Raw genomic sequence first — 23,958 nt, forward strand, 5'->3', positions numbered from 1 at the left:
AAGACCTGTTTTTAGGTGAACTTACCTTCTACTCAGAGTTTTTGCTGTGTATTTACACCTGTGATTCTACAGCTTATGCTGTGTAAAGGCCAAAGGACAAAACAGACCCCCAAAGCTAAATAAACTTGGAGAATTGAGATGTGTTTAGATTTCCTCTCAAAAATACATTTAATATATGAGTAGTATTTATATAGGCTGGGCAAATGCAATGTGACTACTGAAGTGTTACAAAACTATAATAATAGTTGAAAATATTTCAGAGTATCTCAAAATTTTTCTTAATTATAGCATTCTTATTTTTCACAGGGTAATGTAGAATTTGTGTCCATTTTTTTTCTAGCACAGGTTTTACAGATTTGAGGTCTGTCGTGGCAGTAAAATTAGTCTGCTTGCTATGTTAGCCTTTAATACTGTATTCCCACCTACAATTGCAGTAACACAGCTTGAAGGGAATTTAATTAGGAAAATGAGGCAGATAAAATAGGCAATGTAATGTATATCTGCAATATGAAGAAGAGTAAATACACTTTTCATCTGAATAGTCAGAATAGAAGCCATGTTAAACAGGGCTGAAATTTAATCAGAAATGTATTTCTTTCCTTTTCCAACATTATTCTGTAATTGTCCTCCTTATTACTCAGGATTAGAAAGACTACTATCATTAAAGAAGAAACATCTTTCCCCAGTTATATTTAGTTACTGGTTTATCTGGCATTGACCTCCTCTTTAGGAGAACAGTGGAAGTCCCTGGAGGAGCAGAGTTAGTGCAGGGATTCCAGTCCTGGGGGAAACCTCGTGCTCACCATGTTTGCATCTCATGACCTGTGTGTACCTGTGCTGGATTGACCCCTGCTAGTTTACAGGCCATCCAAGCAAGAAGCAGGTAGAAATCAGAGGACTCAAAACTTGCCTTGCCAGTAGCAGTTTCCTGCCTGGCTGCACTCTGGAATATTCCAGCCTGGCTGCAATGTGTTGCTGCACAGTCGTGGGTTTTTGAGTTGTACCCATTACTTTTTTCCCCAAGGAATTGTTTAGCATTTCCGTTGGCTCTGAGCACAGATGATCATGCTTTATAGAAAACACAGAGCATCACTAGGGCAGAAAACAGCTTAAGCAATATATAATATGTCATGAATAATTGTTCAAGAAAAAATTCTCCTAATCCCTTTTCAGAACTGGAGGGAGTAGCCCTGAGAAGTCTGCAGTATTTCATAGCACAACCAAATCCAACTGACACATTTGTTTGAAACATGTGCTGCATTTCTTTGGTGGGAATCAAGAGATAGAAATACTTTATTCAAACATGTTATTGTGTAGTAAGCAAGTAGAAATTGTTTTAATGTGTGCATTAATTCTGTGTATGAGATTGTACAATGTTCTGTTAATCTAGATTAACCCAGTTGGGCTGTAGTGTGATTCTTCAAACTATTGCTTAGAGAAGTATGAGATTAGTGCTTTTACTTTACTGCTTTTTCTAGACTTCTTTTAAACAATATTGATAGTGAAGTAAGTGAAGATTCATGTGGCAGGTGTATGATGAACACATGGGATAGACAACCTAGTGTCACCAGCCTTATTTTGGTACTTTTTGTTGTCTTTTGCTTATGAGGACTTCTGGGGATTACAAAAATCTCAGGTTCTCTCCATCCTTAAGTCAGATTTCAAATCATCAGATTTTAAATTCAGTGTCTGTTATTTTGAGGCCTTTGTTCTCTATTTGTCTATTCCATGCCTCTGGACAATGGTTTTATTTTCCAGTACTCTGGAAGATGGAATAATAAATGATTAGTAATACTCATATTTCTGGCCATAGCATTGCCAGGTGCAAGGGCAGGTGTGGTGGTATATTTGATTTTCCAGCTGCTGGAGACACCAGCTTACGATTTCATCACTGGATGGTAGTCCAGGCTATGGAATGTGTTTTTCACCTTTATTGCAAAGAGAACAATGTGTCTCTATTTTATTGTGTAAAAACATTCTTGCATGTTTTAATCGGAACAGAAAACCCCCACGGGGGTTGCTGATGGACTGCTTAAGAGAAATCAGGAAGATTGATTGAAGTTCCTAATAGTTATTTTTCTCAAGCATCAGCACAACATAGCAGGTGTTTCCTCTGCTAAGCAATTCTTTAGTAGCTAAAGAGACTTGATTTTTGTATGTTGTCAAGTTTCAGTTTTAATTTATGCTAAGGGACACATCTCAGGCACTTAATCTTCTGTTGACTTTATGGGGGGAAAACTGTAGAACCTTTTCAGATCTTTGAAACAGATACAGTTAAAATCTCCAATCTCCCTTGGTCTCCTCAAGCATTTCCTTTCATCCGTGATTTTCAAAAACAAAACAAGACATGGTGCCATCTTACAGAACGTTTATTACTTGGAAATGTAGTCATCTGAATTGTTACTGTATTTTATACTGAGATTTATACATGTTTTTCTGGTGTAAAGCCTGACTAGATGCACCTGCTATCCTTAATTTAATTTAGTTAAGTTTTTCTGTGGAATCAGACAGCCACAAAGTCAGAAGTTTCTTTCGAAGATCAAGTATTTCTCGAAGACACTTTCAGTGTGTGCACACAGAGGATGTTGTTATGTGTACTTTTTTATGGGGGAACATGCAAGGAGTGGGATGTTAAATCAGAATAAATCCCTGAGATTAAGTTTGGATCTTAGTGAACACAGCAAGCTCACAAGAAAAGAACTGCAACAAAAGACCCTCCATGACTCTAACAGCACATTTTCCCATCTGAAGCAACATATAAAAGTGAATTTCCTGATTAGTCACTTGGTTGGAGCAGGGTAATGTTAGTGTAATATTTCTCAAGTGTCTGAATTATTGTCACATGAAATTCATTATTACTTCATATTTTACCCTGCAGTACCTTGGATATTTTTGACTGCATTAAATACTTTAAATACTCTAGGGCTTAAAGTCCTAAAATAGACACTGTTAGGATTGTGCCTTAGCTATTTAAGATGTATTTTCATTCTCATCAGGAGAAGAGAAAATTTTAGTGAATGAAAGTAAGAGTTCTTTGACTTTCTGAAAGTGTGATCATCTTCACATTCCAGTTGCTTAAGCTAGAATGTGAGGATGGAAAATGAATACACTTTCCTTGGTTTGCTGGTATTTCTTCAGTTGAGGTATTTAGGGGAGAGATTGATTTAGAAAATGTGGTTTATTTTGAGAGTGCTGTGCCCATTGATTTGCATTGGGTCAAAAAGCATGTGAAACCCTATTTGTGTTTCGCCAAGAACACATGACCCAGATGTACACAATGCAGGACAAATGAAAATGGGACGGAGTAATTATGTTTTCTGGATAGAATTTTGTGGCCCTGCCAAGATGGTGAAAAGAGGGTCTAAGAAATTCTATGTAAAATTTTTGCTTTGGAAAGAACCCTCTTCCATCACCCTTTCAAAGAAGTGATACTTTTAGGAAAGTCTTAACAACCATCCAACGTCTTGGTGAGCCCAGGAGACGCTTTCTTTTAGAAACTGCCTAGACAATTGGTTATCTTACTCCTGTTGTTTGGAAAGGCAGTGTCAGTCCTTTAATTATCTTAACTATCATCTCTTCCAGCCCCTGAAGACTGACGTTCATCATGCTGAGATTTGGGCAGCACCTCATCAAGCCCTCGGTGGTGTTCCTGCAGACTGAGCTCTCCTTTGCCCTCGTGAACCGCAAGCCAGTGGTGCCAGGCCGTATCCTTTGGGTGCCTGTGCTCTTGGGAAGCGCAGGAGGCACTCGGGGTGCTTAGAAGGCAGGTAGGATGTGCCACGGGTTTATTCTGAAACCAGGCAGTGGAAGGGAAGGTACTTGATCAGTGTTGCAGAACTGCCGAAAACAGTTGCTTAGCAACTGTGACCTTAGAGGTGAATTTCCATTGACCTTTTCACCACACAGGATGTATAAACAACCAGGTGCTACTAAAAGCATTTTAAAGTGTATCTGAGGTGGTACTGTTTAAATTTTATGTTATGCTAAATAACACATCCTGTTTCTCTTTTAGTAATGTCACTTATTTTCAGATGTGGTAACTTTTTTATGGAGGATTTTCAACTTCTGGCTAAATGCACCCTATTTGTCAAGTGGAAGTAGAGACCTGTATGATGACTTTTTTTCTTCTTTTGGGGGGGACAGATTGCTTTGATTAATTTAGGTAGGAATGAATTAAATAAACCATCTGTATAGTGCACATGTGTCCTGATGAAAAAGTGAAGCCCCACGTTGTTAAGTAAAATTCTCAAGTTAGAAACAGTATAGGAACTTGGTTATGCAAGATGCTAAATGAGCCTGTTTAGAGTATTTTGTAGTGTGGTGTGTTATTTTCCAGTCAAAACTCTGCTGCTTCAACACTGGTGCTAATTTCAGTGGCTGGAGTGCAATTTTTCAGAAATAATCAAGGCTAATCACTTTTCCCATAGAATTTCTTCGTTATATTTTAATAGAAACTCAGACAGTGACTGAGCATGTTTTGGAGAAAGTAGGAAGTTGCCTGGAGTTTATTGAAAGTTTTCATGTCCTTCTGTAGTTTTATGTTGTTTCTTTCATAAACTGATGTATAATTTAAAGTTTAGTAAACTTTAGTATATTTTTTCAACACACAAATATATTTCTTCTGAAATAGAACCTTCCTCTCCTCACATCACATCTGTAGATTCTAATAGTTCAGTCGTGAACTTTTCTCTCCTGCTTTGGACGGTGTTTGTGTTTACAGAAGTCACATCATTTGGTTATAAATGCATGGCAAAGATGCACAGACTTCCTAGAAACTTTAAAAGTCTCACCAATATATTTGAATGAATTAAATTAGCAGTTTTTCTGAACTTCAAGTTTCTGAAATACCTGATGTAAGTCAGTATGACTTACAGATTTGTCATAACTGGAACCCTTTTCAAAGCCATATAGAGATGGTGTCACATCAGTCACAGTGAAATGAAGAGCTTGTAAATGCCTGGGCACTATGTTGGTATGTGCATTGTCTGGATCAGAGAATAAAGAAATGTTGTCTGTTCTGTGTGTGGAGGTTTTAAAAACAATAGTGAACAAGTGTTTTTTTGAATTAATCAATTAAGTGAACAATTCAGTCTGTTGTTAAAGAAGAGTATTTCAGATGAAGGATAGTTGTTTTAAAGTTTTGTGTGCACCTAGTAATGACAATTTAAGGAGCCTATAAAACTTAATTATTACAAGCTTCTCTCCTTCTTAAATAATTAAAGATTATAAACTCTAGTTGTATAGTTATTGCTGACTTTTGGCAGATACATTTATTTGCTCAGGGTTTAGCTTTGTTATCCCATAATGAGTATTGCAGCATATTTTATAGAGTCACATTGTTTTAATAGCTTATGTGTTGTAATATATAATGTAGTCTTTGTTTCTTCATTGAATAAATGTTCAGGTAATAAAAAACCCAACCCTTTCCCTCTCTCATTACAATAAGAAAAAATTAGAAGAGATCTTGATACAAAAGCTAGAATACAGTATGTAAAATAGAGCAATTTGCAGTTGTAAGCCTTTAAAATGTCTGTACAATGCAGCATTCATCTTCAGACCTGGCAGTAACAAGTGTATTTTCTTTGTTTTATTGCAATAATTTTATCTGCCTTGTCTTTGGCACACATGTGTCATTCCTTTTCTTCTTTTTTTTCAGTAAAAATAAAATATTAATGTATGTGAATTAAAGAGACAAAGGAAATCAGTTTGAAAGCCAGCTCACTCCAGGTGGTGGCTTTAATTAACTAGTAAGGTTGAAATTCCATCTTGAAACAGAACATAGGGTTGGAGTTGTGAATTTGCTGTAATAGTTTTAAAATAAGAATTCAGTCAAAATGGTCTTGTGGAGCTCAGTGTTTGTGATTTGAGCAGAGTGGTTCAGTTAACACAGTGCAGAGTTTTGAGTTGTTTATTTCCAGCTGCCAATCCTGTGAATTTAGATTGACACTGGAAAGGCAAACTGTGCTAAGAGTGACCACAGGTAGGTAGAGTGAGAACAGTGTTTATGGTAAGGGGAGAGCTCTCCTGTTCCTGGGGAGAGCTGCCTCATTTCCCCAGCATTAGAAGGGTGCATGTGGGTTTGTGGACTCAGGAACCTGTTTGTGTTTGAATCCCTTTGATTAGTGCAGATTCTTGAATAGAAAGGAACTGGGATCTGACTATGGAGTGAGGGATATCTGACCTTACACTGAAATCTTTAGTGTGTGAGCTGCACCATGCACATGTGTTTGACAGTACGAAACTTACCACTTTTGACTCAACCAAATGGTCAGTGTGCAGGATTAGTGTGTGCACCCCTCGGGACATCCAGCTCCTTTGCTGTCACCTAACAGGGGAATGGTTGAGGCTCAGAGGAGTCTGACCACAGTCTGACTGAGGACATGGTCACTCAACTCCTACAGTAAAATGAAGGGGCTGCAACTGCTCTGCTCTCCCATGGAGTTTAATCCCTGCCCTTTCTGCTTGTTTGATTTCAAAGCAGGGAGGCACATGGTACTGGGACAGTCCTGATCAATGAGACTCTGTTTTTTTGGGTGTACTTTGCGATGGTTTTCTGTTTCATACAGAAATGGTTTGATTTTGTCCTGCTAATGCCTGTGAATTTTCGAGGAGCCAAGAGCCTGGGTGGGAACACAGTGCACATCTTGGCAATAAGCTTGGGAGTGGGAGGAAGGTGAGCTGGTTGTTCTGAGAACTTGCTGGGGTGTGTCCCAATACACAGGTACCAGTACCCTTTTTTATGGAGAACGGAGTCCTTGTTTCCTCTCAGTTCTGTAAATTGCTGCTCTGCAGAGGGTGATCGTGCAAAAAGTCATTTGTGGCTCCCTTGAACAGCAATGTGGTTGTCTTGGAGGAGGCAGCTATTCAGTAGCTGGAGCAGTGTAGGAATGTGCCTACAGCCAGCAAATCATTGTTTCTGTCCCACAAAAGGCCCAAGATGGACTGAAGCAGCTCATGTAACCAGCTCAGCTTTTTCTCGGCTTCTTGAATGATTTTGGTCAGAGCCTTGCTGCTTCCATAGTTCCATAGAGCAGAACTCTGGCTCTTTTAAACAAGATCCATCTGCTCTTTGACATGGACTTTTTGTACTTTAATATGGTAACAAATACTTTGTGAATGACCTACCATTTTATTGATGTTTTCCTAGCCCTGCACCAGAGCTTTACAAGGTTTGGCTCACATCTTCAATAAATATGAACTGTTTTTTATCATTGCCTTTCTCATGGCATTGTGCAGGGTACTTGCTTTCATCTTGTGTTAAACGTGAAAAATGAATTTCAGCATTAGCAGAATCCATTTGGGGACCAGGACTTTTTATTATAAATAAAATTATTCATTTGCTATGTCCAATTTTTTTTTTCAGTAGACAAGGTATTGATCTTTGGATTTGTGTTCAGGATGCCGTAGGAAGAACTAGCACAAAAGGAACACAGCAACATTTGTAAATTGATTGAATGCAATGTAATGACAGAGACAAACATCAGATCTATGGCAATACTATATTATACAAAGCATTTTTCATCAGTTTATTGAATTGGTTATTAAAAGGAACAGGCTTCTCAGCTGGGAACAGTAAACTGAGGGTTATCAGGACTAAGTAATTTTATAGAAATTTGTGGTGGGCAGTTTGGATCCCCTACTAAGGGCACACGTATGGGTCTATATAAATTAGAATAAACACGTCACAACAACTTTTAGTACGAGATTGATTATGGGAAAGTTTTTAAATTAAAAAAAGAAAAAGGGAAACAGAAAAAGACAGTTTAAGTGTCATACACTGAACTTTGCTGGACTATTTTGTATTGTTATTTTCATAGAAATTTAATTTTTATAACCAGAAAGTATTCTAATTGTGGGGAATAGACCATGCATAAAACCCCAAAGCATGTGATATTTTCTGGCAACTTCATCACTTTATGGAGTTAATGGTCATTATTTGTTGCCAAGATCGTTGTGATGTTCTGTGTTACTCCAGTTCGTTCCTTTTGTTAATGAGTGGAGAAAACATTAGTTGAAGCAGATGCTCCTTCAAAGCCTGCTCCCAGCCTGAGCTGCAGTGAGATTGCTCCGGGTCTGGCTGGGTAGGATGGGCTGCAGGTCAGGCCACGTGAGAGCAGCATCTGCTCTGCTGCAGCATTGTCTGCCTGGGAGCTTCCCTGTCACCTGCTGTCAGCATTGCTGTACTACTGGAGACTGCCACAGATACTTTCAGAATACTTTCCTTAAAAATTTTGCAGTTAAAAATTAATCCTTTTGATTAGCATTGTTTCTTAATATATTTTAAAAGTAGTTTTTGATGTAGTACAGTTCTGGCAGAATTTCCATTGAAGATAGTGCACTGGCTCTGGAAAGAACAGTAGCATTCTCTCACAAGTTTTGTTGGAAACCATAGTATTTATCATGGATATGAAATTTTAATTCTTCATGAACTTACAGAGGTGCTGTTTGTTATGATTTAGTTAGTACATTGCACACTTACCACATCTGTATTTATGCTGCATAATTATGAATTTTATGGAGTTTAGCCTAAACAAGTATTAATATTTGCCATAAAACTTAGATTTAGAAAATAAAATTTAGTTATACTGCAGAATATATGATTTTATATCTACATATTGCAATAATGTTCACTGCACAATTGCAACTCTCTGTTAGACGTACCTAACCCTGTGGGAAAGTACTCTTTAGTGCTCATTACAGAAATTTCCTATGTATTACTATTATTATTGGTTTGTTTAGCACGGTGTTAAGGAGCATTCATGCTTTCTTTAGGTCTTTTAACTAAGAGCTAAAAATAAGGGTGTTTGGTAAAGACTTTGTAACTTAAGTGTGATGCTGGAGATGGCAAGGAAATCATATGGTGACAGAAAACGTTATTTGGTGCAATAAGGACAGGAGGAAGTCCTCAAAATGTCTTGTTACTCTAGAAGAAGAAAGTACTAGGAAGAGGATGCAGTACCTTTGTTGGTGCAGAAAAAATGGGAAGAAGAGATAAAAATTATAGATCTTCTTTGAAAATGTGTGGGAAATACAGAATATATCTTCATCAGGAATGCAGAGGAGATTCGGACTTTATGTATTGTCAGAAGCTGTTGAGCATTAGTGAAAACTCCCAATTTTTTTTTTTTCTCAAATCCCAAATAAAGATGTTCCATGACTCTTCCTTATATGAGCAGTCCTAATCCCTCAAGTGGGACTTATTAGTGCCTTATAATGTTTACTTGCACAAATGAGAGTAGGAAGACCAGTTCCTAAGCCCAATAATTTTTAGCTAAATTAAGCTGTGTCATGCAGAGGGTGAGGAGTGGGGCTGACCCTTGGCAGCAGTGGTACAGCTTTGCTGGAGTCACAAGCTGCTTGTGCAGAAAAGGTTCTCCTCAAACAGCCCTAAGAACAATGGCTCTGTGTATGCAAACCACTTGAACTTACTGGTGATGGAGAGGCCAGTTAATTATCTCTGGGCTGGAGTTATTTTGTTTGCAGTCTACAAACAAAGGGGTGGTGTTTGACTCGCATTAAGAAATGCTGTTTGTGAAGATAACAGATTCAGGGCTCTGTGCACAAAAGCTTGTCTGTCTGATTTATTTGTGGGCATGGACTTCAACTGTCTCATTTGGTCTGATAAAAATGCTTTCTCTGCCTTCAAATCCTGTCTTGCTTGAAAGGTGCTCAGTGTTGAAGGAGGATGTACTTCACCATAAGAATATATTGTTCTGTTTGCCCTGTTATAGTTGCATTAATATACTGGTATTGATGAAAATTCCATTATAAATGCTTTGTGCCAATAGTGTAAATAGAAAGGAAAAAAAATGATAGTAATGAAATCAGAAGTATTTCTTGCTGATTTGCAAAAGGAGTAAGTTATCAATTAAACTCCTCATTTACATGTATTAGGCAGATTAGTGGTAAGAATTTCTCAGATTGTAGCACAAATTATATTGGAAGAGGTATTAGAAAGGCTGTCTTAAGGCCATATCGGGGAGAGGCAGTAGCTCTGAGGTTGAAGCCTAGTGCATCTTACCACGTGCCATGGAGGGAGGAAGAGTCTTTTATTAGTCATGTGTTGAACCAACCTTCAGATCTGAGGGAGAACTCTGAAAAATGGCCTTGTAAGCTGAGTGTCATAATAGGTTGGATCTGGGCAATTAAATCTCTTGACTATATTGCTAACACATACTAAAATTCAGCAAAACATTCCAATTCCATTTTTGTCTAATCCCTTTTATTCACCTTCCATCATCATCATTGATTGGAACTTATAAATGGCTTAAACCACATTATGCATGAGCCTCTCTAGTGCTTTGTGTGCTTCAGTTCTGCACAGTTCTGAAGGTGTGTTACTAATGTGTCTTCTGCCAGTGGAACTGCTTGTCCTTGTGAGGTCCAGGGGCATGTAGAAGAACTCCCATCTTATGTTTACCCTTATTATTGATTTGCAAAGCCTGTTAGTGTTTTCACATAGATTTACAGCTATAGTTTTATGGTAACTGAACTTACTTTGAGGTTCCTGACTTTGGGGTGGCAGAGATACCTGTTGAAAAGAATTTATTTTAGCATAGCAAGAAACTTGGCAAACATTTAGTGAGAAAAGCTTCATTCCAAGAAACTGGAAAAAAGTTGAGTTTAAAAGACACAGGAACAAAGCAGTGTAGAAGGATGTAAAATTAAGAGGTAGCAAACTTTTGTATGAAAAGTGGCAGGGAAACTGAGGCAGGAGTCAGGAAAGGTAAAACTTCCAAACCTTCTTTGAGGTTTAACACAATATTTGGCATTCTTGTTTAAAAACCAAATCCTATTTGTCTTACTGCTCTCTACAACTATCTGAAAGAAGTTTGTGGCCAAGTGGGGGTCAGTGTGTCCTCCCAAGGAATAAGGAATAAGACAAGAGGAAATGGCCTGAAGTTGAGCTGAGGGAGTGGGTGACTGTGTTAAACTGGACATTTGGAAAAATGCCTCCATCAGAAGGGTGGTGAAGCACTGGCACAGCTGTCCAGGGCAGTGCTGAGTCACCATCCCTGGAGGGATTTACGTGATGAGTAGATGTGGCTCTCAGGGACAGGGGTTTGTGGTGGGCTTGGCAGTGCTGGTTAATGCTTGGGCTTGATTATTTTAGAGGTCTTTTCTAACCTAAAGACTTCCATGATTCTATAAATAATAAATGCTTTTAGTCCAGTGGTTATTTTCTAGTCTAGTGGAGAGCAAATTTGTAATTGGTGTGGTTATTGAACAAACCTGTAATTTTATCCTTTTCTCACGTCAGTAAAACCCAAACAAATAAATGGATGATAGATAACAAATGCTAAGGAGGTGTTTGCTGCTGTTGCACTTTTGCCACTATGGAAAATTTAAGTACTTGCATCAGTAGCAGATAAACACATGCTTTGTATTAAGGTACCAGTTCAGATGAACCTTAGAAAACAAAGAAGTACAAAGAAATCTTTTTCCTCAGTGCATAACAGGATTTAAATTCAGCCTTTTTTTTTACTTTTTTAAGTAGTTTCTGGCTAATGAAGGAGACGACAGTTACAAGCCATTCCTGCTACAGTACAGTTTGTGCACCGTTTTTTCCTCAATAGAGCCATTAGAATGTGATATGCAGCACACACATAGTTAACCAAGTCTGGACAAGGTATTGCATGACTTGCTCTTAGAGCAGAATATAATTAAAAGAGATGATTGGAATACATGGTTATTCATAATAGATGTCGCACAATTACCATAAGTAATGCAATACATGCAAAATCCCCATTTGTAATAAAAATAGATTTGCTGGAAAGTCAATTGGAAATTTCATTTATTGCTTATTGTTTCCAGCATATTGGAATATTTTGTGCTATTCAGTTTAATACATCTACTTTCTTCAAGTACATATTTTTGAGAGGCATCTTACATGAATTTCCTGTTGCTGCTCATAAGAGGAGATCTAGTGATACCATGTTAATCTGTCATTTCTTCTTTTTACCATGGAGAGCCCAATATACACTCTATATATACTAATATATAGTATATATAAATGTATAGTATAGTATTTTTCTGTTGAAATATACATTAATATTCCTTGGTGTACCATAATTATAATCTAATGAAGATATTTCAAAGTTCCACAACATGATGTCACAACTATCTTGTAATCTTTATATTTAAAGGACCTGTATCAGGATTTAACTCTGGTCAACAACTTATCATCACACAGCCACTTGTTTGCTCCCCCCAAGTGGGATGAGAGAATTGAAGGATAGAAGTAAGAAAACTCATGGGTTGATATCACAACCGTTTATTATGTAAATTGAAAGCTGCTCACACAAGCAAAGCCAAACAAGATGTTGATTCACAGTTGAGCCAGGACAGCAGGGCTCCATCCTGTGTAACAGGGACTTGGGCAGACAAACACCATCACTGAATGCCCCAATCCCTTCCTCCTTCTTCCCCCAGCTCTATATGCTGAGCATGACACCACTTGGTCTGGGATATGCCTTGGGTCAGTTGGGATCAGCTGTCCCAGCTGTGTCCCCTCCCAGCTCCTTGTACCACCCCTAAAAGATAGGTAAGGAGCAGTAAAGCAGTAATGAAAACATCCCTGAGTTGCCAGCACTGTTTCCAGCACAAATGCCCAACTGCCTCATGCCAGCTCCTCTGTGGAAGATGAACTCGACCCCAGCCCAAACCAGCAGAACCTTCAGCAGAGAAGATGGAGAAAGGGCACACCATGTACATGAAAAATAAGCAGGAACACTGTAAACATAGAGTGTGATAAAACAGTCCACTGTGCTGTGTCATCCCAGTACCTTCTCCAGGGCATCAAGAGGAATATAGAATGGCACAGCCTAATCTCTACACACTACCCAGTTAGATATCAGTCCTTTGCAGGTAAATCCCATTTACTGTGTTCCCTCAGTGAGTGCAGATGCAGAGATCTGCATAGAGTCCCATTACCAATAGAGATTTCTTCAGGTGCAACTTATGGAAAAAAGGAATATCTTGAGTACAATCGCTTAACCCTGAAGGAGCATTAGACTTCTGTATATCGGTGTAAAATAGCTTGAGTTTTGAGATGCAAGGCCTCAACTCTGCTGGGTTTCACCTCTTCTGGCACCTGTTGTTTTAAGGCAGGACAAAGTCCTTCCCCTCCTCCTCTCTGCCCTGTAGCACAGGTAACTCATGCTCAGTGCTGGGCTTTCCCCCACTGCCTGCCCAGGAGGGAGCATGTACAGTATCTCCCACCTTGCTGTGCTCCTTGGTTTGTCCAGGAAATGCTTTTCTCTGTGGGTTTGAAGTGGCAAGTGAGACTCTAAAGTGCAGTGATTCCAAATGGCCCCGTAATTGCTTTGCGGAGCTCCATCTGAGGGTGAAGCACCTTCTCTGAGCAGGTAATTGGGTAAATTATGTTTTAGTCCGTTGTCTTGTGTAAAGTTGGATATGAACACAGCAGACAATGGAGGCTTTGTTGTGAAATGAGGCTACAGTAGGAAATGGAGTGCATAATTCATGGATACAGAACATCACTCATACCATATCTAGGTTTCTAAGGCCATACAAGTGTGTGTAGTCTGCTTTTTGTTTGATAATGTAATTTACTTGTTGCTATTCCTTGTAACCTGCTGACTTTACTGTTTCTAATCAAAACATAAACCTCAGCATCTCTCAGAGGTTTCTCTGGATCAAAAGTTCATAATTTACAATAGAAGTTGAAAATCTCCCTACTGATGCTCCACTGTGACGTTGTGCTGCATTCAGGTAAGTGACCTCCCTGCAGGAGCTGCCAAAGAGCAGCTGGGTTTGGTTCAGGATTCTGTGATCTTCATCTGTTAATAACTGGGAATGCCTTGAGATGGCCTTGATGTGGTTTGTTTCATAAAATTCACAATTGTGTGCAGTGAATATGAGTTCAAATAGGTGACTTGGGAAATTCTGCTTGTTTTGCAGCCTGTAGTGATCATATTTCTCTCTAAGTTTAAACACATAACGTAACTTCTGTGAGTTGCATTCAATGTATGGCAAAATTAAATTAATTTGAACTGCATCTGAAAAAAAGAGCAGTGTTTTGGCATTCTAACTTTACCCGTTCATGAAGACAGAGAGAGTACCTCTGCCAAGCACTACCTACCTGTTGAATGTCTGGGTGCAAGGACCACCAGCAACATTGCAAACAATCTAACACTCTCTTGTTAGAGCCATTTCCTTGTGTCCCAGCGTTCCATTGAAACCTTTGGCACATTTGCAAAATGAAATGACATGTTCTTCCCTCTGCCAATTACCTTAGCTCCAGGTAGTGCAAATTAAAGACAAAATGAAGGCAAACTTTTAAATATATTTCATTTTGCATAGCTCTGTTGGGGTGGAGAGAAATTATCTTGGCAGTGAAAACTTTGCAAGCACTTTGAAATGGGATCAATGTGTTTTTCAAATGACTTTCCTTAAAAAATGTTAGTGAGAGGCTTCAGACATGGCGGCTGACACAGAGCTGCAGAGCAACTAGCAGAACATTGCAAGAAAGTATTTTTTTGCTATGTTTTTTGTTTTTCTGCAGTCATTTTGAATGAATGCAAAACATGGAATTGCCACCCTTCTTAGGTGGAGGGAAGACTTTTAAGGTGAAAAAATGAAAGCCACCTAATTAATATGCAGTCCTGTGGAAGGACGCTAATGACATCTCTGCTCAATTAACATTTTCTTACTCTGACCCAATCAATATTAATGAAATAAGTTATACTTGCTTGTCTTTCAAAAAAATTCTGAATTTGACCTGAAGAAAGTTGATCACAAAAACATTGTGGAGTTGTATAATTCTATTTTTACCCTAATCTGAAAACAGTGATGTTAATGGAGCACTGCTGACTTAACATAATATTTTGCTGAGGTTCTTTTAGCTTAGAAAACAGTGCAAGTATTCCCTTTTTTCCTCTGGTTCCTTAACAAAGTAAAATGCAATACATCTAATATCAATTATGACTTGTTTATAAATACCTGTGGTATTGAATCTTTTTTTTAAATGTGAAGAAACATCCTTCTTATATGAAGGTTGGGTATTAACTGAAAGGATCTGAGGCAAACAGATGTTTGCAGAAAGCAAAGCCCAAGACACAGCTTGCAATGGCATTTGTTTATTCAGTTCTAAGAGAAAAATGGGAGAGAATTTTGAACTAAACAGAACTTCTTTCTGAAATAGTTATAGCATCTAGCTTGGTTTTTACCATGTAGAACATCAAGAGTGGTTTTTATCATGTAGATCAACTAGTCATCTGTTGTTTAATTTTCTTTATTTTTGTACTGTTAAAAGATGGAGGAAATGTTTTAGTTTATCTGCTGAGGTTGTATAATGAAGTTGGTGTAGACGTTCCTCAAAGTGGAGCACCCCAGAGAGAACAGATCTGTGGTTTTGGAAAGCTCCTCAGGCTCAGGTTGGCCTCTATCATGCCTTGTGTGGAAATAATGAGTTTTATGTAGGGAGAGAGGGGCTGTATCTCTGTGGGTGGATATGTATTTCTCTGCTGTGCTTCTTCACCTGTGTGTAAAGGTCTCTCTCATGGTGATTGTTTTTATAATATTTATTACATCTTTATATACAAATCTAAGACTTGTTTAACTCATTTTTAAACTGCAGGGACACAAGATGTCAAGATGAGATGATTTTTTTTTCTGTATATGTGAATGATATTCTTAATCCAAACCTCTAGTGAGAGTGCAGGTCAGGCTTTATTCATCCTTAAACAAGAAAAATCTGATCCATTTTCCTGGCATTCACAGCAGCATTGTTTGTTTTATTGTAACCTTGGCATGTGGTGTAGGTTCTTTATTCTAGCTGAGGATGGTTTTTTAACATTCATTGGTCTCTTAGAAGCCCATGGATTTATCTGCTCATTTGTGTATGTTCCAGTGCTTGCAGCTTGAACTGACTGCTAAAACTGAGGTGGTTTTGTGTGCAAACCAAAGGAATGTATTCATGTACCTGCCTTAGTTAAGAATTGAGAGAATAATACCTGGGATGTATTTGGAAAACTAATGGGATTTGATCCTCCTAATTTAAATAACAGGATGCATAATAATTTGATATGAAATGGATACAAAGAATCCAACATTAGTCAATGAAGGAGTAAAAAATTAATATTTTAACCAAGCAGTAGAAATACAAGGTCCCCTTCTGTGCAGTGGCTGGGGTCCTGTTGAGCCTATGTATTCCAAAATCTGCAGATATTTCTCCACTTTTCCATATGGGGGCAGGGGAGAGGAGATGATGTGCTGTCCAGCTTTGAATCTTTTCTCAGATCCCACTTCATCTTTATCTGTCACATCGATGGTACCTGAATGAATTTAACTTTGTACCTCAGCTAAAGTGTTGTCCATAGGGGATCATTTTATATTCCCTACAAGATATCAGAGTAAAGAAAATAATGTGATTTGATAACTGTGTTTTGTCACGATTGGAAAGGCACAGAGAGATGCTCTATTTGTCTTTTTAAATAATGAAAGTTGAATCAAGATTGTCATCTGATCTGTCAGAGGATTCAGCAGCAATAACTATCTTCCATCTCATTACTTCTCCTTCCCTTTTGAAACTTTTTAATCTTTGCAAGAAAAATTGTCAGCTGTTGTAGATCTCCAGTGCTTGTTGCTCCCATTTACTGTAAGAGGTAAGGATACCTACTTACTGCTAAAGTCTATGCACAGCATTGGTGAATTTCTGAGGAGATTATAATGTTCTCAGCTGTCATACAGATCTCCAATGTTCCTTATCCCTGCAGGTATGATGAGAAAAAAAAATGACTTACTTAATCTAATTGTGGTTTTAATACATGTTGTTGCTTAAAATGGTGGTTAAGGTTTTCTCTACCATATTTGTTTGGTGGCTTAGATTTTTCAGGACATTGCTGAGGTGATGATGAGGGACTCATGTGATGATTGCAAACAGGGCAGGTTCATTACTTCAAAAAGGTCAATATTTGTCCTTTAAACAAGGTGTGTATTCCTGTTATTCTTTACACTACCAGTTGGTCAGTAGTCACAGATTGTTGTTCATTTCTACCCACAAAGAAGGGGAACGTTTAAGAGTAGGATATGCTGAAACATAAGGAATTTTAGAATATTTTCTAGTTGGAATCCACAAATTTGGAAACATGTGACCATCAAAAACATGTGTTTACAAATGCTTTGTTTAAAAACTAAAAATGCCAGTAGAAATAGTGGACAGAAAGGGAAGTGAGACATGGTGGGGATATAACACTGTGTTCTGTTTCTCTCATAAGAGGCAGTGCACCTTTGACTGTCCTGCTGCTGCAGGGCTGAGGAGGTTCACTGGGAGGTCCTTGTCCCACTGTCCTTGTCCCTTGTATTGGAGTGCAGTGGATCCAGCACGCTCATATAAAGCTAATGTTATTCCAAATCTTGAATCTAATTTTTGTGGGTTGTCAGTGGAGCTGCTGCACTCTGCAAAGCCTCTGTTGTCAGAGCTACTGAATTCTGAGTATCTGTTTAAGGAGGTCCTTTGTGGTTTCCTAATTATATTTCATGACAGTCTTGCTTTGTTCAGTATAATAACGAAACAGAAAACTTTCAAAATTAGTTTTAATATGAACATATAATATATGCAACACAGTGATAAACCTTGAAAAACTGCCATTCCCATTGAGTAATTAAATATCATTACCTTTAGTGACTACTGGATTGTCTGTAGTTTAAGTAAAAGGAAGCATAAATGTTCTGCATATACTGAAAGCAATTCAATTTGCCCAATTAGCAAGGTGTAAGATTGATTTCAGTGGCATGATTCATCTTATGATATTAGTTGTTTTGTGCCTTTTGAAGTAAAATTGTTAGCCCTAAAATATTTTTCCTTTTTTTATTGTTGAGGCTTAATTTAACTCTGAAATTTTCTATGCAGATTCAGTTGAAAATTAAGTTTAAAATATCCCTCCCATATGAAAATAAAAAGACAGTCATCATCTTTCTGTCCTTCTCCTTGGAATTGGGTGTGCTGGGCACACTGAGCACTGAGGATGGGATATTGTCTGCTCTTTTCTTTAAGGCTCTGAATCTGCTCTGTTAGAAACTGATGCCCAAGACCTGGCCTTCACCTCTGTGCAGTGTTGGGTAATAAGGATGTGATGGTGCATTTGGCACTGACAAAAGGAAGTAGAAAAGTAATTAATTGGGTTTGACTCTGCAGATGACAGTGTAGCTTAGCTCACTTCAGAATATAAAAATACCACAAATGATAGACATTTGGAAGTAGTTTCCAATAGCTGAAAATGTCTTTTTGCTGGAAAATACTTCTGCTGAAGCTGTAGAAACACTAAGGAATAACTCAGAAACTGATAGGCTGTTTATTCCCAGTTCCCTCCAATACCTTTTGGCAGCTATGAGAGATTTAGAACAGTGAAGAAGAGGTAATATAAAGGAAAACAATATTTTTTCCTAATTCTTCAGAAAGCAAAGATAGAAAGATAATTAAACTTAAATAAAGCCCTATATCATCTAGTTCTATATGCTGACAGTTATTAACTAAATTTAAATGTCTCAGTTTATTCTCCAAAGCTGTATTGGTTTGCTTATTTCAAGTGTATTTCTGTAAATTAGAGATGCAACAGACATACTTTGCTCTATGAATGAGGCTAAACTAATACAAAGAAGGAAACCCTACTATTTTCTGTCTTGCTCAACAGAATTTTTGAAATTTTACTAAACAAATGATTGAAAAAAATATTTTTCTAAGACTAAACAAGACGTTCTTTGCTTTATTTTTTGCTTGAACTGACCTTTTATATCTAATTTCCAGTGATGAAGTTATCAAGCTTAGCTTGTCAACACACTGGCAAGTTCGGGGTGAGGGGTAAAGGGATATTCTTTTCTTTTTCTTTCAAGATTTAGTTGCTTCTTCACCATTTTCATACATGACAGTTTATTTTGGTTGCTTAAAAGCACATTGCCCATCAGTGGTTTGAGCTAGACAACTGAAAACCACATCTCATGTCTGCTGTACTCTGATGAATTTGCTTATTTTCCCATACATAAAACAGTGTAATAAAAACAATCTGATAAAAAGGTTCATTTGGTCTATTAATATTAGACTCAAAGATTCATTTGGAAGTGGCTAATTTGTAGCTGAGGATAGTTTGATTTTAATAAGCCTTTGGTAATCTGGTAAATTCCATTAATCTAAAAAAATCTTGAACCTAAAAATGATCTTGTCCCTACCTATAGTTTTTGTGGATTATAAATGTATTTTCCCTTGTATTGGTCTTTCTATTTCTCTGCCTATTCTGTGTTTATCATTTAGAAGATTGTGGAGATGCTCAGTAAAGTTACAAGGACTATGATTTCTTAAAGACTCTACTTAAATCAATACATAGCTACTGAAGGCTACTTAGTAACTGTCTAAGAACCCCTTACTGTTGTTCATGTCAATGAAAAGGATTTTCATGGGAGAATAATAAAAAAAAAAGCTGTATTCATGCAAAATAAGTATTTTGGATTATTTGTTATAGTAGTTTGGTAATAACTACACTGATAGTTGGGAGTGAGCTTTATGTTTCTGAATATTTGGTATTATTAAAATAGTACTCTTTTAATGCCACAGCTGATTGTGCCTCTTTCATTTTTCCAATGATGGTTATGATCTGTCAGAGCAGATTTTGAGTTGAGTTGAGATATACTTTAAATCATTGCTTTCAAGGAGAAGAAAATATTACTGAAAACAAAAGTTCTCTTCTTTTTCTCCTGCCTGTTTGCTTGCATAAATATTATATCCTTATCTTGTGTACAGATAGCTTCAATCAGGAATCAGTCTCCTGTGTCAGTTATGGTTCTGTGTGTGAGCTCTTGTTGGGGTCACTGAGAAGTAACCCATAGTAACAGCAGAAAATATGATGAACTAGCTTTGCTGTGTGGAACGTGGTGTTTTGGTGTCTCAGGTGAGCTCCTCTTTATGTCAGCATTTGATGGAGCTGGAAAACTACTGTTCAAAGTTGCAATGTATTTCTTTGTCACAAGTGAATATTCAAAATCCTGGTTCTTTTAAATGGTGATGCTTCACACAGACTCTAAAATCTACATGATATATGCTAGTTTCATTTGGAAGTATAACTAAGGTGTATAATGTCATTTAACTGTTTAATGAACTCTGCATAATGTAATGGAATACAAATATTTGACCTTCCTGACAGTGACTGATGGATTGGAGTTGCACAGCATGATATCATTAGAATGTCAAATAACATCATTATTCATGATTATCAGGAATTATTCAGGTGAAATGGCAAATGTAATGGAAAGCTATTATTTGTGGGGGGGCCGCAGATTGTCTTTCTTTGTCAGTATCAGTCTTCTGATGATACAGGGGGAAGATACTCAGATTTATTGAGCTACAAAGAATTAATGTTATAGGTTAAACAAATGTCAGTAATATCAGAAAAGTATTTTCAGTAGGTCATGTTGTGTATTAAGTGTCTAAGAGTAACTCCTAGAGGCAATGTTTTAACTTCTGCTTTTGCTTCTGCTAAGTGTTAAAACCATATTTAGATTAAAGGGTTTTGCAGCATCAAAATATATTAATAATCACAATTTTCTGGCTGATATTTTTGATCAGTAGAAAGACAAAAATGCCATGCAGAGTCTTTACAGTAGAACTGCATTTTCCCCCTCTATTCTCAGAGGCCTAAATGTGGAGCCCAGACTTCTGTTCCAAGAGAATTTAAACTGAAATCATGAATAGGTATTTTGCTTCACTTAACCCCACAAGAGGATGATGGCCAGGCTCAGAAAGTACCATATATTTTTGAACAGGCCACCCAAATGCCTAAAGCTGAGCACAAAGTTACAGGTTGTTGAATTATGGCCTATAGAGATAAATGATGAGTAGTCTGTGTTAATTTGTGTAATTAAGATCTTGCATCTGAGACATGTAAGCCATGAAAATGAGTTTTGTCTATTGGTACAAAAACTATAATAATGTTTTATGACATGCTTTCTGCTAAATCTGAGTTGTTCCAAAAGATTATGTTCTGGCCCTGACCTGCAGGTACCAGCCCTGCTGTTCTCACCAAGGGGAAGCTCAATCTTCACAGTGAAAACAGTGTGAAGCTGCAAATTATTTAAGTGGCTGCACAGAACAGGCAGTCTTCTCAGAATTCCTGGAATTTCCATAGGCTTGAGGGCAGGGTAGTGATGGTGGTGGTGTCTATAATGAGTATTTGGTACACAAATTAGCTTTTATTAGGAAGGGCTGGTCTGTGGGTATGACAGTGGCTGCAGTAAGGGATGGGCAAGGGTGGAGCAATCACAGGGATTGGAACACTGAGGTGGTGGTTGGATGGAATGCTGTAGGAACACACATTTGATGTTAATTTAATGTGGAGGCAGGATTGTGCCTTGAATTTGGGCTCTTTATTAGGTATCTGTAGCTTTAATAAGGGATAGGTTTCCCTTGTCACTTCATAGCACAAGCACTTCTGTGCTTTGAAGCTTTAAAACTCCATGATGGACCATGTTATTTGGCAAAGACTAACAACCCTCCTAATTCCTATAGATGCCTGGGTAAATACATGCTGTCTGAAGGTATCAAAACTATAGCCTTGCTAAGGCACTCCCACAGTGTAACCACATATAAGACTGGCTTTTGTTTTACCTCACTGTTGAATTTCATGATTTCTGTTGAGCTCTGTACAGCCTCAGCTTAAGTATCTGTTTGTTTTCCCTCCTTTCTCCCCCTGTAGATACACTCACATTAATTTGGAGTGCTTCTTAATTTGTATATTAAACCTAAGTCACAGCCCTAATGCTCTTGTTCATGATGTGCAGGTGTTAAAACCAGGCTGAAGTTGGCAGCTTGGGAATTTCTGTGGAAGCACATTTTGTCTGAAGCCCCTGTGCAATGGAGATGTGCTTGAATGGGCTGACAGAAGGCTTAGGTGGTTTCCAGGACCTATTTTCAGGGCGTTAAAAAACTTCTGAACATTCCTGTGCTCCTTGCTGCTCTGGGCTTCTCCTTCAGTCAACAGGTTTTCAATCTCACCAGAACTCCCACTTCACAAGTTGTCAAATGACTGCTCAAGCAGTAAATGGAAACCTTGAACATGGTGTGTGTGTGATTTGAAGTGTGTGCGTGTGATCACCAGGGAGCTGAAAAGTAGCCTATCCTCAAATATGCAGAAGATGGTGAGATATAACCCTTTCCTGATTATGGAACTCTGGCAACAGGGAAGAGAGATGTTATTGGTGCCATGGTTTTTTTTTCCTTTGGAGCATTGGAATACATGAAAAATCTTGGGCAGTTTGCCAGCTGTTCCTCCCTCCAGCAGCTGGGTGGGCACTGCCTCACGTGCCAGGGAGCTGCAGCAATGGTGTGGTTTGGTAGCAGGACAGTGAAAGTGTGTGACAGATGCCACTGAACACAGACATCCTGGCTTGCCAAGCAGTTCCAGAAGAAAAATTCCTGTGCCAGCAAGCTGCAGGCCAGAGCCAAGGGCTGCCGAGGGCTCTGACCTAGTCGTGGCTATAACACAAATTCCTAGTGATTTGCAAAACCATGTTCTGTTGTCTTATTGCACTTAACTTACAGAACAGAGAAAAACAAACACAGCAGACCAGGAAAGATGGTGCTGATTTGGCCTCTGGGTACTGCGGTGAATAGCCCTCATTCATTTAAGTTTTTCTGCTGATCCAAATGCAGTCACTTAATAAAACTAGCTTTGAATAGGACTTTCTAGGAGCAGGTGCTGCATTTATGTAACAAAAATATAATTTAAAAGTTTTATTAAATCACAATAAATAAAAGGTGTTAATAAATATTACTGCCTTTGTTTACATTTGTATCATATTCTAAAGAAAAATAATGATGATGGTGTGGGTTCAATATGTTACTGTTTCAGAGATTCAGCTCTTTCCTAAGTGAGGTTCCAGTTTGGGCTAAATTTGCAAGTAAAAAAGGAGAAAGGATTTTGGATGTGAATGAAAGTAAGCATTTCTCACATGTGTATCATGATGACATTTAAATGTTATTATTTATCTTCAGGCTGGAAGAGTTAATTCCTTACTGGGTCTGGCAAAGGGGCAGATTGTATGTCAAATGTAAGTAGGCAGCTGAATATGAGATACTAATGGTGACCCAAAATCAAGATTTTACAGGTTTTGCCTTTTATTAGGCAGTAGGGAAATCACACTAAACTGGTTCCCTAAGGCATAAATCCATAGAAAAACAGTTTGAGTTTAGGTGGGGTTTTAAATTATTTTCACTGCTTATGAAACTCTGTGTTTATAGTATCATTAGTGATATAGAAATGAAGAATGTTTTCCTATTTAAGAATCATATTTCTCTTGAAGCTTTTGAAATATTTTAATAAGCATATAATATTGTAATCACACTATAGCTTAAAATATATCTGTATGAGAATTCATATCTTCAGATACTCTTGGTATTTATTGGGCATGTGTTTTATTTCTGAGAATCTGCAGCACTACTACAATATAATTTAATTTAGCTGTTTCCATTCTCAGGTTAGTTTGTTGCTTTAGTCCAATGCTTGTGCATATGTTCTCTTGCTTGATGACACAGGAAAAATTGAAATGGATTAAAATGCATTTTAATGAACTCTAATTACCTGTATTCTTAAGATGTATTGAAGTAGAAATAGCTTTGTGAGCTATTAGAGTTATAGGAGCAGATCTAAATTCTGTAAGGGTACAAAGGTTTATCTTTAGTTCAAACTGAATGATAAGAAAGACTGAGTTATGATATGGAAAATAAGCATGAGATGTAGATTTAGTCTTTTATCCTTCCCAGCCCAGGTGGCTGTGGTTTTCCATAGGAGTTTACATTTGCTGTAGACTTCACTTGAAAGAGAACTAAGCATGCCCAAAGTGTCCTATGTGGTGTCCTTTGTCTCTTTGTGCAGAATCTCTCAACTCCTTTTCCTTTGGCTGTACCTGCCAAACAAACAGAAAACAAAACCAAAAGCCCTGATATAATGA

General features: G+C 37.8%; 1 protein-coding gene across 3 annotated transcripts in view; it reads left to right on the forward strand.

The window, feature by feature from the left end:
* The window catches only part of FHIT (fragile histidine triad diadenosine triphosphatase), a 549,696-nt gene that overhangs the window by 132,850 nt on the left and 392,888 nt on the right, over window positions 1-23,958 (forward strand). For all 3 annotated transcript variants that reach the window (XM_071549691.1, XM_071549693.1, XM_071549692.1), the window contains exon 2: window positions 3,583-3,704. In XM_071549691.1, coding sequence (XP_071405792.1) covers window positions 3,605-3,704 — 100 coding nt within the window. In that variant the 5' untranslated portion in view covers window positions 3,583-3,604. The remainder of the gene's footprint in view (window positions 1-3,582; window positions 3,705-23,958) is intronic.

This window comes from Pithys albifrons, chromosome 3 (genome assembly GCF_047495875.1).
Source record: "Pithys albifrons albifrons isolate INPA30051 chromosome 3, PitAlb_v1, whole genome shotgun sequence".
Taxonomy (NCBI): domain Eukaryota; kingdom Metazoa; phylum Chordata; class Aves; order Passeriformes; family Thamnophilidae; genus Pithys; species Pithys albifrons.